The 15,507-nt window shown below is 42.3% G+C and overlaps 1 protein-coding gene across 1 annotated transcript in view; it reads left to right on the top strand.

Moving 5' to 3' along the window:
- The first annotated feature begins 240 nt into the window (after window positions 1-240).
- AR (androgen receptor) overlaps window positions 241-15,507 on the top strand; it is a 176,107-nt gene continuing 160,840 nt past the window's right edge. Inside the window, exon 1 of the mRNA XM_045538910.1 lies at window positions 241-2,448. Within this exon, the coding sequence (XP_045394866.1) occupies window positions 941-2,448 (1,508 nt within the window). The 5' untranslated portion in view covers window positions 241-940. The remainder of the gene's footprint in view (window positions 2,449-15,507) is intronic.

The following is a 15,507-nucleotide window of genomic DNA, read 5'->3' as shown; positions in this document are numbered from 1 at the left end:
CCAGCCCCAGCCCGGCTCCGGCGACAGCCAACGCCTCTTGTAGCGCGGCCGCTTCGAAGCCACTGCCCCGGAGCTGCCCTTCCCTCTTCGGTGAAGTTTTTAAAAGCTGCTAGAGACTCAGAGGAAGCGAGGAAAGTGTCGGGTAGGACTGACGGCTGCCTTTGTCCTCCTCCCCACCACCCTGCTCCCCCGTCCCGCTCCCCCCGCCCCCGCTTCTAGGTCTCCTCTCCGGCAGCAGCCTCTGCCTGTTACTCTCTGCCAGCACCCCCACAACCCTCTCCCCCCACCCCACGTCGGCCCAGCGCTGCCAGCCGGAGTTTTCAGAGAGCTAACTCCTTTCGGCTGCGAGTGGGTGAGGTAGCTTCACGTTGCAAAGAAGGCTCCTGGGAGCCGAGCAACTGGGGAGCGGCTTCAGCACGACCTGGCTTATTAGGCTGCACGCGGGAACGGCCCCCTGGTTCCCCCTACTCCCTCTCCACCTCCTCCTGCCTCCCCCCGACCGCTAGTGTGGAGCCAGAGATCAAAAGATGAAAAGGCAGGCAGGGCTTCAGTAGCCAAAACCAAAACAAACCAACAACAACAAAAACTCAGTTCTTATTTGCACCTGTTTCAGTGGACACCGAATTTAGGGGGCAGAGGATTTTGCTTTTCTTTCAAGATTTGAGCATCTTTTGAATCTACCCTTCAAGTATTCAGGAACAGACTGTGAGCCTAGCAGGGCAGATCCTGTCCACCTTGTGTCTTCCTCTGCACGAGACTGTGAGGCTGTCAGAGCGCTTTTTGCGTGGTTGTTCCTGCAAGTTTCCTTCCCTGGAGCTTCCCGCAGGTGGGCAGCTAGCTGCACCGACTACCGCATCATCACTGCCTGTTGAACTCTTCTTAGCAAGAGAAGGGGAGGCGGGGTACGGGAATTAGGTGGAAGATTCAGCCAGGCTCAAGGATGGAGGTACAGTTAGGGCTGGGGAGGGTCTACCCCCGGCCACCGTCCAAGACCTATCGAGGAGCTTTCCAGAATCTGTTCCAAAGTGTGCGCGAAGTGATCCAGAACCCGGGCCCCAGGCACCCTGAGGCCGCGAGCGCGGCACCTCCTGGCGCTCATTTGCAGCAGCAGCAGGAAACCAGCCCCCCGCAGCAGCAGCAGCAGCAGCAGGGTGAGGATGGCTCTCCCCAAGCACAGAGCAGAGGCCCCACAGGCTACCTGGCCCTGGACGAGGAACAGCAGCCGTCACAACAGCAGTCAGCCCTGGAGTGCCACCATGAGAGACGCTGCGTCCCAGAGCCTGGAGCCGCCGCGGCAGCCAGCAAGGGGCTGCAGCAGCAGCCGCCAGCACCTTCGGACGAGGATGACTCAGCTGCCCCATCCACGTTGGCCCTGCTGGGCCCCACTTTCCCGGGCTTAAGCAGCTGCTCAGCCGACCTTAAAGACATCCTGAGCGAGGCCGGCACCATGCAACTACTTCAGCCACAGCAGCAGGAGGCAGTATCCGAAGGCAGCAGCAGCGGGAGAGCGAGGGAGGCCGCTGGGGCTCCCACCTCCTCCAAGGACAGTTACCTAGGGGGCACTTCGACCATATCTGACAGCGCCAAGGAGTTGTGTAAGGCAGTGTCGGTGTCCATGGGCTTGGGTGTGGAGACGTTGGAGCATCTGAGTCCTGGAGAACAGCTTCGGGGGGATTGCATGTACGCCCAGCTCTTGGGAGGTCCACCCGCTGTGCGTCCTACTCCCTGTGCCCCACTGGCCGAATGCAAAGGTTCTTTGCTGGATGACAGTGCAGACAAGGGCACTGAAGAGCCTGCTGAGTATACCCCTTTCAAGGGAAGTTACACCAAAGGGCTAGAAGGCGAGAGCCTGGGCTGCTCTGGCAGCAGCGAAGCAGGGAGCTCCGGGACACTTGAGCTGCCCTCCACTCTGTCTCTCTACAAGTCCGGAGCACTGGAGGAGGCCGCACCGTACCAGAGTCGTGACTACTACAACTTTCCGCTGGCCCTGGCTGGGCCGCCACCCCCTCCGCTTCCTCCTCATCCCCACGCTCGTATCAAGCTGGAGAACCAGCTGGACTACGGCAGCTCCTGGGCAGCCGCGGCAGCGCAGTGCCGCTTTGGGGACCTGGCTAGCCTACACGGCGGGGGTGCAACGGGACCCGGCTCCGGCTCGCCCTCAGCCGCAGCCGCCTCTTCCTGGCACACTCTCTTCACAGCCGAACAAGGCCAGTTGTATGGGCCGTGTGGTGGGGGCGGCGGCGGCGCAGGCGAGGCTGGGGCCGTAACCCCCTATGGTTACTCTCGGCCACCTCAGGGGCTGGCGGGCCAGGAAGGCGACTTCCCTGCACCCGATGTGTGGTATCCCGGCGGCGTGGTGAGCAGAGTGCCCTATCCCAGCCCCAGCTGTGTCAAAAGTGAGATGGGCCCCTGGATGGAGAGCTACTCTGGACCTTACGGAGACGTGCGGTAAGTTTTTCCTCCCAGAAATGTCACCTTTTGGCCCAGGACATAGAGTCACTCTTCCCCGAGGGAACCCTCAGATGCCCTTGGGATAGCTCAGCAGGGTTCCATAGGAGGGGCTACTCTAAATCTGAAGTTCTCCCAGGGACTCCTGGCCTACCAAAGATTCAACTTGAGCGCCTCGAATCTGTGCCGCACGCCCTGGGTGCTGATCTGTGCCCCTACAGATTCCTCGGCAACTTCCCCAGCCTCTCCAAATCCTACCTCTTGGGACTCCAGGTCCCACAAGTTCCAAACTTAAATCCGATTGTATGGGCCACCTTGAGAAATAAAGCCTTTAAGCCCTTTTTTCTCCCCTCCTCAACGTCGCAGAACCTGGATCAGAAATTTGGTCAGTTTCTCCACTTCCAATCTGTTAGAATTTGCCTTCCAGCCTGTGTCGGGTTTCGGCAGATTAAAGGTAAAAAGACTGGCCCAAGCCTTTCTCAGCCCTCTCCTCCAAAGAAATAGAATGGAATTCCGGGTTAGGGAAAGAAAGTGTTCTCTGGGTCCTGAGGGCCCCTGTGTGAACGGGTGAATTTCCTTCCCTGAAAGCAACTGGGGACTTGCTCCAGAGTTGGAGGTTGGCAGAGAGAACCCAATCAGGCACCTTTAGAATGGACAAAGGGGCAACTTTCTCGGTAAAGACTGGGCAGGATTTGCCCTCACAGGTTTCTCAGCGTTGGTTGACTACGTTAAAAGTGGTTGTTTGGGTCCGTTTTCTCTTCCAAAGTGTTTATTTTCTCTGTGGGTTATGACAGGTCCACAGCCCCATTTCAGGTTTACATCAGATCTATAAAGGGAAGAATGTTCTTTTAATGAACAATTTAATCAGGCTTGAATCTGACTTACAAAAGAGTTGGAAAAAATTTTTTTTTGTAAAGCATTTCCTACTATTCCAGTGTGCTCTGAAATCTGCCCTGGGGAGGGAGGAGTGGGGTTCTTCATTATATTTCATTTTAAGGACGTGTTTGCATTTTAAAACATGCGCTGTTCACTCTAACAAATTGAGTAAGAACTGTTAGTGACCTACGAGCCATAATCTTACCCCAGAGTTTTAATTAAGACATGAGAAAAATGGTAGACAATTTCATCTTGCTTATTAAAAATTCTTCCTCACTACAGTTGTTGAGCTTCTTGGAAACTGTGTTGAAGATTTTTTCCCCCAGCAAATTAAGATATTGGTTTATCTGGTGAAGGGGGATGACTTGATTTGGGGAATTAATTCCTCAGGTCAATCGGGGCCTGATGTCCCTGTGGACTTGTATTTTATTCTGTGTTTCTGTAGCTATTTTCTTTTATCTGTGACTTTTCCAAAATTTCTCTGTTAGTCTTAATATCTTTGTTTGGTGACCTAAACCCAACAGTTTGCCTTCTTTCGCTGATGCTTTCACTCTTGGAAGGCTGATAGAATAATATCAGTAAAGACAGAAAGAGGAAGATAGAATTTCATAAAATATCATTTTTCTGGGCTGTTGAAGAAACAGCTTCTTATTAGGCTTTACACTGTATTAGGTTTTTAATGCTTACAGGATTTTCAAAGCATTCATTTGATATTGTCAAAGTGTTTTCCACTTAATTTAGAGTGTTTATTTTTGTAATGGGCTTATACCATAGGATAAAATGTCGTCATTTTATGAGAACAGATTTACTTGGTAGGGTTAACTTTTTTCTAGGGATGTCACTAGATAGTGAAGCCCTTCTTCTTTTGTAAACTTTTCTGGTGGGGGGGATGTCTAAGGTACTTTTTGACCTACCATGGTGCCAAACCCAGTCGCAGTCACTGGAACTTTCCATCTTCGGCATGCTCCCCTCGCCGCCCCAACTTACTCACTTAACAGGGAGGAAACTAATGGTTCTACATATTTGTTAAGAGATATGTCTTTGAAGAAAAAACTAAAATTCTCAGGGAGTGGCTATAGAGAGCAAAAGGTTCTTCCAATCAGGTAGGCAGCCAGCTTGGTGATTTTATCCCAGGTCTTAATGGAAAAAAAAAAACAAAACAAAACAACAAACAACTTCTGTAGTAGGCAGACTATCATTCTTTGATGCCTCCTTGACACTCTGCTTAAATTAATGACATCAACTAATGCGAATTAGCAGTACCCTGAGAAAGTCCAAGATTATTTAATCTTCCCTGGTTTATGATTGCTGCGCTGGTTATGAGGAGTCTAGTGAAAGGGAAAACAAGTATTCCTGTCTCTTGGGTTGACAAAGACTTTCCCTTTCTAGGATATATAAAATCCCTGAATCAGTTTATTGAAAATGAATCAATTTCATCAGACTGTAACCAATCCCAATCTAAAAGTGGATGTATTTTCCTACTTTCTCTTTCTTGCCCTTACTCTGTAGGGGCACAATTTGGTGAAGGTCAAGGGACTTTTAAATCCAGAGCTTCTACCCTCTCTGTATTGCATGCATTACGTACCAACTTTCAGTTAAAAAGCTCAAAATTCTAAAGGCTTACAATAACCTGCTGGGTTCCTCCCTTTTCCGATTGCGTTTGTGTTTATGCACATTAGTTAGTTATGTGGAGGGAATTTCTTTAACTTTAGTAATGTCTGTATTAACTCTGTGTTCTTATACATTTACAATATTTCTGCCGAGAAAAGGAGAGAGGCCAAAGGTGATCATTTTCTATTTTTCTTAATTTGCTATGTGGTTTGAACAGAAGGAAAATAAAAAGTGATTTTGGGGCTTGTATGCAACCTTGATGATATTTTATGGAGCTATCTTCTCTCCAAGATCAAACAAGACAGCTTTGTTAATTGACCACTGGCCCACTTGACAGAAGTAAGGCCCCTTATTTTCCAGCAGGCAGCACAATAATATGGCAAACATTTATACTTGGGGATTGGGTCCTCGGAGGGGGAATACAGAATTGGGGTGTAGAGAAATTATCCAAATGCAAAAACAACATTTTAATTTTTCTCTTGGTAGTTTGTTCTGGTCTCCATAATAGGAAGTATTTTAGTAGTGCTTTGAAATTGGCAAGTCCTGTCTTTCTCTATTAGTTTTTTCAAAAGCAGTCATTTTATTAATGCCTCTTTCCATCTCCTCTCTCCTCCTCAGTTATCAAAAAACTTTTATGACACTTTTACAAGAAGCAGTTTGTCTTGGAAAGCAGAATTTTGCTTTGGGACCAAGACAGACTAGTTCTTTCTGTCCATAGGCTTTGAGGGTTGGTATACTGGGAAGAAGCATCCTTTCTCTGTGGTCAGCAAATAGCTGGTGAGGTCTGTCTGGATCCCAATAATCAGAACCTGAGGACAAAATAATCACACTGAATGGCACCCCATTTGGAAATATCCACAGGATGTAGCCCTCTAGCTTGTCTACAGCTCAGCTCGGCCAAAGGTTAACATCGGTGAGAGAGATTTTTGTAGAAGTTTGCAGCCTTCCAGTGCAGAGTCACTTTGGGGTGCTTTCTTGCCACTGTTAATATTACATTATCAGACTTTCATTCTCTGAGCTGTAAACTTTCAAATAATATATTGGATTTTCTGGTACACTTAATTTTCTTTGTTAAGTGTTTTTCCTCTCTGTAGTAATTTTCTCATCTGGTGTACACAAATAGCATTTAAAACAAATAATTATTTGGTCTCTTGATTCATACATGTATTGTGGCTGCTCTTGGTGGGATTATGTGAGTTGGAGTTAGGAACATGGACAATTTTATTATTTTTTTAATGGTGATACCAAGACCACCAGTTTCATTTAGAAGCCCACACAAGCAGGGAGCAGAGTGTGGGCTGGATGCGGCAAAGCAACGGCCTTATTTTATAGCCAAACCTGAAATCATAATTCTGAAAAATAAAAAGCAAACAGAAAAATCAAATTTTGTGAGATTGGTTGGAGAGGGAAAAGGAAATCTCTCTCCAACCTGAACCTCCACCATTTTCTCTTTGTCTGCAGCTTCCTCAAGTGCTGCCTGTCCCTGATTTTCTTTTATTCCACTCCTTTCATGCTTTTGACATTGAAATATAGACTCTTCTTTCCACTTCTCAGGATATTTTTCTCATTAGACCTGTGGCATGCTCTTAAAGAATTTCTTTAAAAAAAATATCTGGAGAATAACAGATCAGATCAACGCCAGCACCTCTCTCTTAAGACTAGATGACATGAGGGGATTGCAAAATGAATAGCCAAGCTTTTTAACCTTGAGATTAGAGCCTGATTCAACAGTTGCTGGGGGAGCTGAACAAGGTGGCTTGAAGTCTTGGCAATTTAATAAAGTATTTTGCCAGCTGCTGTCTCTCTCTCTCTCTTTATCTCTGCCTCTTTCCGTCTACTGGCCATGTTAGCAACCTTCTCTCAGAACCTGAGAATAACTGGACCCTCTCCCTTCCCAGACACTTCTGTCTGGGTCAGACCTCAGCAGCGCTATCATAAGCAGTAACTAATCTGCATATGAGGGTGCTTGCTGGAAGTGTCCAGCTCAGCTAATCTGCTCAGATTATGTGAAAATTAATCATTTGAAAACAAAGAAAGATATTGAAGAGAGTATTCTACCTCATACTTCCCCTGACAGCATTTTATCAAGTCCTGGAATGTTAAACTCAGAGTAAGTTATCCTCGTTTTAAACACAGAGCTGACATTTTTATAAATTGCTTGTGAATTTCTGCACAGTTACCAGCATTGGTTGCCCTCCATCATATGGAAGATAATTCTGAAATCTCATATTTACATAGAAATTATTTTACAAAAGAAAAGACCCAGCTTTTTCAGTTTATTCACTGCACTTATGTAAGTTTGAGTAGACCAGGAGGGTGCTTAGTGATCACCCCTTTGCTAGTTGAGGGAGCAGAAATAGTTGCATTTTATATTTTGTTTACCATGTGGGGAAACCTCTCTAGATCAGTACTTCCCAGCTTTTTCTTCTTGAAGCTTCTCATCTGACAGATAATGCTTTAGGTTGTTGCTTGGTAAGGGCTAGTCTCAGTGGCTGCTACATAGAGATAATAGTCCACGAATTATTACTTTCACAATCATGAGAGGTGCCACCCCTTCTCTCTCACACAAATTCCAGCTAGCAACCTGTGAGCCACACCAGGGTGGAGAGTGGTACATCTAATTAAATTTATAGCATTAAAGTGTTGGTCACTTGAGAATGCTGTTAATTTAGATTACTTAATGCCTAAGTTTTATTTTTTAATAAAAGCTTTACTGAGACATAATTCACAATCCATATAATTCAACCATTTAAGGCGTATAGTGCAATGGTTTTCAGTACATTCAGAGTTGTGTGATCATTACCATAATCAATTTTAGGACATTTTAATCACCCCCAAAAGAAACTCTGCAAACCTTAGCAGTCATCCCCCAGTACTCCCCCAATCCTGAGCAACCACTAATCTACTTTCTGTCTCTATGATTTGCTTATTCTAATATTTTTTTATAAATGGAATCATGCAATATGTAGTCTTTTGTGACTAGCGTCTTTCACGTAGAATAATGTTTTCAAGGTTCATCCATGTTAAAGCACATATCAATATTTCATTATTTTTATAGCTTAATAATGTTCTATTATATGGATATAACACATTCTATCTATCCATTTATCAGTTTATGGACATTAGGGTTGGGTTTTTCCGCCTTTTGGCTATTGTGACTAATACTGCTGTGAACATTCATGTACAAGTTTTTTTTGTGGACATATATTTTCAGTTCTTTTGACTGTGTATCTAGGAGTGAAATTTCTGGATCAGATAGTACCTCTGTGTTTAAGCTTTTGAGGAACTTCCAAACTGTTTTCAAAAGTGGCTGCATTGTTTTACAATTCCACTAGCAATGTATGAGGGTTCCATTTCTTTCACATCCTTGACAACACTTGTTATTATCTGTCTTTTAGATTATAGCTATCCTAGTGGGTATGATGTGGTATCTCATTGTGATTTTCATTTGCATTTCCCTAATGACTAATAATTTTCAGCATCTTTTCATGTGCTTATCGGCTGTTTGTATATCTTTTTTTGTTTGTTTGTTTTTGAGAAAGAGCCATTCAGATCCTTTGCTCATGCTTAGGTTGGGTTATTTGTCATTTTTATTATTGAGTTTTAAGAGTTCTTTAGATATTCTGGATACAAGTCTTTTACAAATATTCAATAGATTGTGATTTGTGAATGATTTTCACATTCTGTGGGTTTTTTTTTTTACTTTCTTTCACTTTCTAGATGGTATCCATTGAAGCACAAAAGTTTATAAGTTTGATGAAGTCCAATTTATCTATTTGTTTTCTTTTTTTGGATTATGATTTTGGTGTCATATCTGAGAAGGATTTGCCTAACTCAGGGTCACAAAGCATTGCACCTATGTTTTCTTCTAAGAGTTTAATAGTTTTAGCTGTTTATGTTTAGGTCTTTGATCAATTTTAGCATAATGTTTATATATGATGTGAGGTAGGGGCCCAGCTTCATTCTTTTGCATGTAGATATCCAGTCATCATGGCATCATTTGTTGAATTTTTACCAATTTAACTGTCTCTGCCCCCTTTGTGTAAAATCAGTTGACCATAAATGTAAGGGTTTATTTCTGGACTCTCAACTATATTCCATTGATCTATATGTCTGTCCTTATGCCAGTACTACACTCTCTTGATTATTATAGGTTTTTAGTAAGCTTTTAAATGAAGACGTGTGAATTCTTTTTCAAGGTTGTTTTGGCTACTGTTGAGTCCCTTGAATTTTCATATGAATTGGGATCAGCTTGTCACTTTCTACAAAGATGCCAGCTGGGATTCTGGTAGGTACTGTTGAATCTGTAGATCAATCTGGGGAGTATTACCATCTTAACAGTGTTAAGCCTTCTGATTCATGAACATAGGATGTCTTTTTATTTATTTAGTCTTCTTTACTTTTTTCAACAATTTTTGTAGTTTTCAGAGCATAAGTTTTGCACTTCTTTTGTTAAATTTATTCCTAAGCATTTTATTTTTTGATACTATTATAAATGGAATTTTCTTGATTTTCCTTTCAGATTGTTCATTGCTAGTGTATGGAAATATAATTGATTTTTGTATATTGACCTTGCATCCTGCAACCTTGCTGAAAGTACCTAAGTTTTGAATATCTCTGGGACTTAAGAGACAGAGGGTTTCTGCTGCTGCCCTGAAAGTGAAAGCATACTTCATTTCATCCTGTATTAATGCTGCATAGTGACACTGTTGTCAGTTTTACTCAGCTGTGAATTGGAACTACTAATGCCATTTCCTTCCTGGATGAAGAGAAGAATGTTTCTAAATTTTCATCTCTTTAAAAAACAGCAGGAAAGAGGCCTAATAAGTTTTATGCAGTTCATAATCTTTTTTTTTTTTTTAGAATTTCAATTTGGGAGCTCTTAGCAAGGGGCTAAGGAATAATAATCATTTCTATATAGAAAACTAACATGAATAGGTAACAAATGTAAACTAGGCCACAGAAATCACTAGCTATATTTGGCTTATGTTTAGGTTTGCATAAGCAGCTGAAGTCATAATTTTATGTTTTTACATGTTGTCCTTTGGGTAAAGTAAATGCCAACAACACTCCTTCTGGTGTTTATTTCTAGATGGGGAAATGGTCCATTTACTCTCATATAATTTAAGCTTCTTTTTAGGTATGTCCTCCATAACCACAAAGCAAAGATAAAATTCACCTATACAGGCACTGAACTTTGGCTTCATTACCCTCTACACTAAGGGTCATAGTTAATTAGCTACAGTTGCATGTCTGGATAATGGTAAGTGAACTGCAGGCCACCTGGCAAAAGGTCCTATTGTAACATAATAGCTAGCTTTAGAGATTACCCTAATAAAGTGATTTTTCAAAAAAGAATCTATCAATCAACCACTTCTCTCATTAAACACCTGCTATGCACCAGCATGTACAAGAAGGAGATCAGGGGAAAGAGGACATAATTCAGAGAGAATCTTCTTCTTTCAAGGAGCTTATAGCCACTTTTTAAAAAAACTCATAAAAGCAGCACCACACCACAATGCCATGATGCCAGTATGAAAACATGCTGGATTGCATGCTATGAATTTTTTAAATGTACACATTCCAAAAGGAAATGGATAAATATAGGCTGAAATGGCCAACAGTATTACCTGTGGCTGCCTCTAATCCTTCATGAAGTAGATGGGAGCAGGACTGAACTCAAGCAACCACTTACAGATCCTGATGGATATTTCAAACAATAGGAGGTAGTACCTCTGGAAAGACAATAAAAAGTGAACCGGAGCAAAGAGTTGAAATCTATTTCTTATTATTCAGTAGTGCCATCCCATTCAAGTTAGTTACTAGTTCCTTCCTTGGTTTCTTTGGCTATATCATTGCACTTGTTGGGAACGTGTTTTTGATGTCTTTGACCTGACAAGTCTGCAGTAATATGAGTATTGAATTAGCATAAAATCGAGGGTGATTAATGGGTCTTAGTTTGGCTTACGAGCCAGTGAAGATGCCCAGTGTGGTAGTCAGATCAAGAATTATTTTTCTGTTCTCAAAGTTTCCATCAGTCCTAATAGCTTGCTTTGAGGTTCTACATAAATGGGGTTTCAGAGTGTTGATTAATGGAGAGAAGTGATAAGCACAAATCAAACAATTCAGAGAGTAAGGGGACAAATAACATTCTTATAAGGGCTTTTTTTTTTTTTTTTCTTTCAGCTCATCATGGGGGTACATAAGTTCAGGTCATATACATTGTCCCTGTCCCGCCCATCCCCCCGAGTCAGAGTCCCAAGCGCGTCCGCTCCCACTCTCCAGACAGTGCGCCTGGCACTCACTTGGGGCTTTGTTGAATTAAATGATGTAGCTTTCTGAAATGGCCCTCCTAATCATGGGCTCTGTTCTCTGCACGTTAAGTAGGTTCCTTGTTTGTGGAAGTGTAGTCCCACTATCTTGCCGCTGGGGGGACTGCAAGTGTCTTGTGGCAGGATTTCCCTAACAGTGGTCAGTCTCCTTTGGTGGTTTCAACACACAGCCAAGGCCCTATCACAGGATAACTTGAGCCAGAACTGCCTAGCACCAGACAGTAAATAAGCTACCGTAGTACTTAGTGTTTCATCTGGGATGTTCTTTCCCGAAGTGCCAAACATTTTTAGTGCCAAATATTTTGACTCCTTGATACCTTTTTTTTTGCATGTGGAACAGAGAACAGTGACATTGGATATATTCCAGTAGCACTGTACAGTTTATCAAGTGATTTCATATGCCATTATTACATTTCACTCTCATTTCTACCCTGTACAAGCAGCAAATGTTTAGAGTATTATGATACTGTTCATACTATTACAATATTATACTCATTGTAAACATTATGCTCAGAGAGGTTAGGTAACATGTCTGCAGTCAAACAGTGTCATAGTGATAGAGCTAGGATTTCAGTCCCACTCTTTCTTCTCCAAATCATGTGTTTCTGCTTTTATCCCACAGCTCTTTTTTACCTCATAGATAGGAAAAATGAGAGCCAGAGAGGCAAAAGAACCACACTGATATCAATAATAGAAATTGATGAAGCTCTTAAGACTTCTAGGTCTCTTATCCACCCACCAGACTGATGGATTGGGTTGTGTGGGAGATGTTGGTGTCAATAACCTTGCCATTCTATTTTACAGACTGCATTTATTCTACAAGTACTTACTGAGCACCTACTATACTGTACTAGCCACAGATGATGTAGCAATGTACAAGGCAGACAAAAATCCCTCCTTGGAGCTGACAGTTTAGTGAGAAGAGATATGTAGAATATATCAGAGGGTAAAAAGTATTATGGACAATAGCTTACAGAGTGTGGGGGATAGAAGTTGAAGGTGGAAGGGAATACTTTATATGTGTTGGTCAGGGAAACGCTTACTGAGAAGATGACATTTGAGAAGTGACCTGAAGGAAATGAAGAAGTGACCCATATGGATATCTGGGGTACAATATTCCAGGCACAGGAAACCACAGGCACAAAGAGTCTGAGGCAGGGGCACACTTGGTGTGGTGGAGGACACAAGGAGACCCGTATGGCTGGTTTAAGTTAGTAGAGAGTGATAGGAGTGAGATCAGAGTTAATGTGGGGCATCATAGGTCTTTCTTAGGACTTTGATTTTTACTTTGAGATGGAGAGTATTGGAAAGTTTTAAGCACAATAACACAATCTGACTTACATTTCAACAGGAATCCTCTTCATCATAACATCTGTCACTCTCTGATATATTATACATTTGTTTGTTTACTTACTGTCTGTGTGGAGGAGAAAGTGTGGGAGCAAGGGGGAAGCATGGAGGTGGGTCTACTGCAGGGATCCAGGTGAGAGGTGATGGTGGCTCAGACTAAGGTGGTACTGGTAAGAGAAGATAGGAAGTGGCTAGATTCCGGATATGTTTTGATGTTACAGCCAACAGCATTTACTGACAGACTGGATATTCATTGTGAAAAAATAGAGAGGAGACCAGGATTATTGCCAAATTTTTGGTCTGAGCAACTGGAAAAATGAGATTGCTGTTTGCTGGGATGGTGAAGATTGTATGTAGAGCAGGCACCTGGAGAAGGATAGGAATCAAGAGTTTAATTTTGGATGTATAAAGTTTGAATTACCCAGTGAACATTATGATGGCTTCTCAGTTAGTTTTCATGCATTGCCTTTAGCTTTCCTGCTCTCCCAGGAAATTAAGAGGGACCTTAGAGATCACCTAGACTACCGGTGCTCCCTCCCCTCTCCCTTTTTAGTTTATAGAGGCCTAGAGAAGGGTAGGGACTTGTTCAAGGTGAAAGGAGGTGGCAGTAGAACTAGGGCACAAACTCAGTTCTCTTGGATTCCAACTCGGTGTTTCTTTTCTCAGTGTTATTATGAGGCCTCATTTAGGGGAGAGAGTGGGGCTTTCCTTCTTGCCCAAACTTTAAACCAGATAATTAAACTAAATAGTAAATCAAAAACTGAAAAATCACACAAATTGGCTGCTGCCGCCAGTCAAACTGAAATATTATTATTATGTTTTTACTGAACCACATACAAAAATAATTTATCCCAGAAAAATACAGTAAGTGGACTTTTAAAGGCTACTGAGCTTTGATCAAAGGTGGAATCTATAGGAAACCTGAACAGAAATGGTCTAAAATCCTAGGATATTAGAGTTCCTGGAAACTGGGAGACTATCTTGTTCAGCTAGCTCATTTTATTGGTGAGGTGCCTGAGGTACAGAGATGGAAAGGTATTTGGCCAAGGTCACACAGCAAGCTAGTGCCTAAGCCTAGTCGGAGCCTGTTCAGAGGGTTAGCTGTATGTTGCTTCCTTGAAAAAGTCTATATTGGAAAAGTGATTCTACTCAGAACAAAGAATTATAATAATAATAATGTGTAAGCACTTACTGTTTTCTGTGTGCTAAACTTTGACTCCTTACAGGAATTAATTTATTTAATTCCCACGTCAACTTTAGGAAGTGGGCCCACAGAGGTTAAGTAGCAGAACTTGTGTGCACCCCCAGAATGTCTGGCTCCTAACCACAAAGTTCTAACCACTGTGCAATACCAGCAGCTTCTCATATTACCCAGCTATTCACCTTTACTGTCCAAAAAGACTGGAGCTGAAGTGACTTCATTACGCCCTGCCCCTATTATAGTCCACTGATCCTCACCAAATAGCTGAATGGTCTATAGGTTAAAATAGGGGTGGAAGGATGGAAAAAGGTGGTGAGAAGTTGATAACTTATGATAGAGATTGGACATCAGGACTATAGGAATTATGGAAAAGGGCCTACTAAAGTTGAAAATCTCAAAGCCTGCTACAAACCTGAGGAATTCAATGACTGTTTAAATGGGAGAGGTATCAAGTAAGAAAAAGAAAATGGCCAACTTTTGGAGTCAAGAACTGTTCCTGTGCTTTAAATTTATTAATTCATTTAATCCTCCAAATAACTCCATGAGGTAGGTACTGTTATCATCTAGCAATTAGGTAACATGCCCACAGTTATAAAACAAGTGAAAGAACCTGTATTAGAATCCAGGCAGTCCAGCTCCATAACTTATGTTCTTTCCTACTACATTTAGTGAAAAAGGTGCTACTCATATTACAGAAAGTTTTTAAAATGCAAAAACATTGTGCCTGAACTTTGAACATTTAGCAAATCTTGTCCTTATACACCAGTTTCTTTTAAGGGCTCACAGAAGAAAAGACACTGACCAAAGGTCACATGGTAAGTAAGTTAGCAGAATCAGAGCTTGAACTTGTGACTCCAGACTGCCAAACTTCTTTCCACACTATCATTCTGGCTCCCTTCTCACACTGACTTGTCTCCTTCCATTCTTTCTTCAGTATTGCCCACCTCTCACCTTTTAAAAAATTATCTATCTCCATCAACAAGATTGGACAGACGATTGGGAGAATGAGCAGAGTCGATCTCCTTGCAGAAATTGGTCAAAAGGAATGACATATCAGAAAGAAATGCCAGCATATGGGATTTACACTAAGAAAAAGAACTTCCCAGTACTGACTAGATGCTGCCTCCAACCCTTTGGGCCCAAATGGGTTGTGCAGGATCCCATAGGAAGTCATGAATGTGGTTTTCAGATAACCTTTTTGTTACTGTGGAAATGAAAGCAGGCTACTTCATGAGTCTGTCTCTCTCCAAGTTTTCTTTTAAAGAAGGTGCAATCTTGCCACTCACATAAACGATAACTTCTTAAACATTTCTCTTGAAAATTGGCAGTGCATTAGAGAAAGTATTTTTCCAAACTTGTGGTGTTGGGCCACCTCTGTGAAGCATTGTCCAATCTCTAATTAGACAAGGAGATTGCATAAACCAAGAGCTCGGAGTTAAGGTGGAAACACTTGGTGTTTGATGTTTAGTTGTAGAAGGGATTCCAAAACATATTTTGGGTCTGTTTACACTGCCCACTCCTTCTTCTCTTTCATCTTTGCTTAAAAACCAAGGTTATCAAGTGTGTAGTCTGTGGGAGTTTCCAATTGTTCATCTGAGAAATTTGATCAGCCTGTTAAATAAAAAAGACCAATTTAGACTGAGATATTTCAGTCATCAACTATCTAATAATAGTCCAAAAATTTTAAAC

Source organism: Lemur catta, chromosome X (assembly GCF_020740605.2).
Source record: "Lemur catta isolate mLemCat1 chromosome X, mLemCat1.pri, whole genome shotgun sequence".
Classification (NCBI taxonomy): domain Eukaryota; kingdom Metazoa; phylum Chordata; class Mammalia; order Primates; family Lemuridae; genus Lemur; species Lemur catta.
The sequence above is the reverse complement of the archived record's forward strand: the minus strand, read 5'-3'. Positions and strand labels throughout refer to the sequence as shown.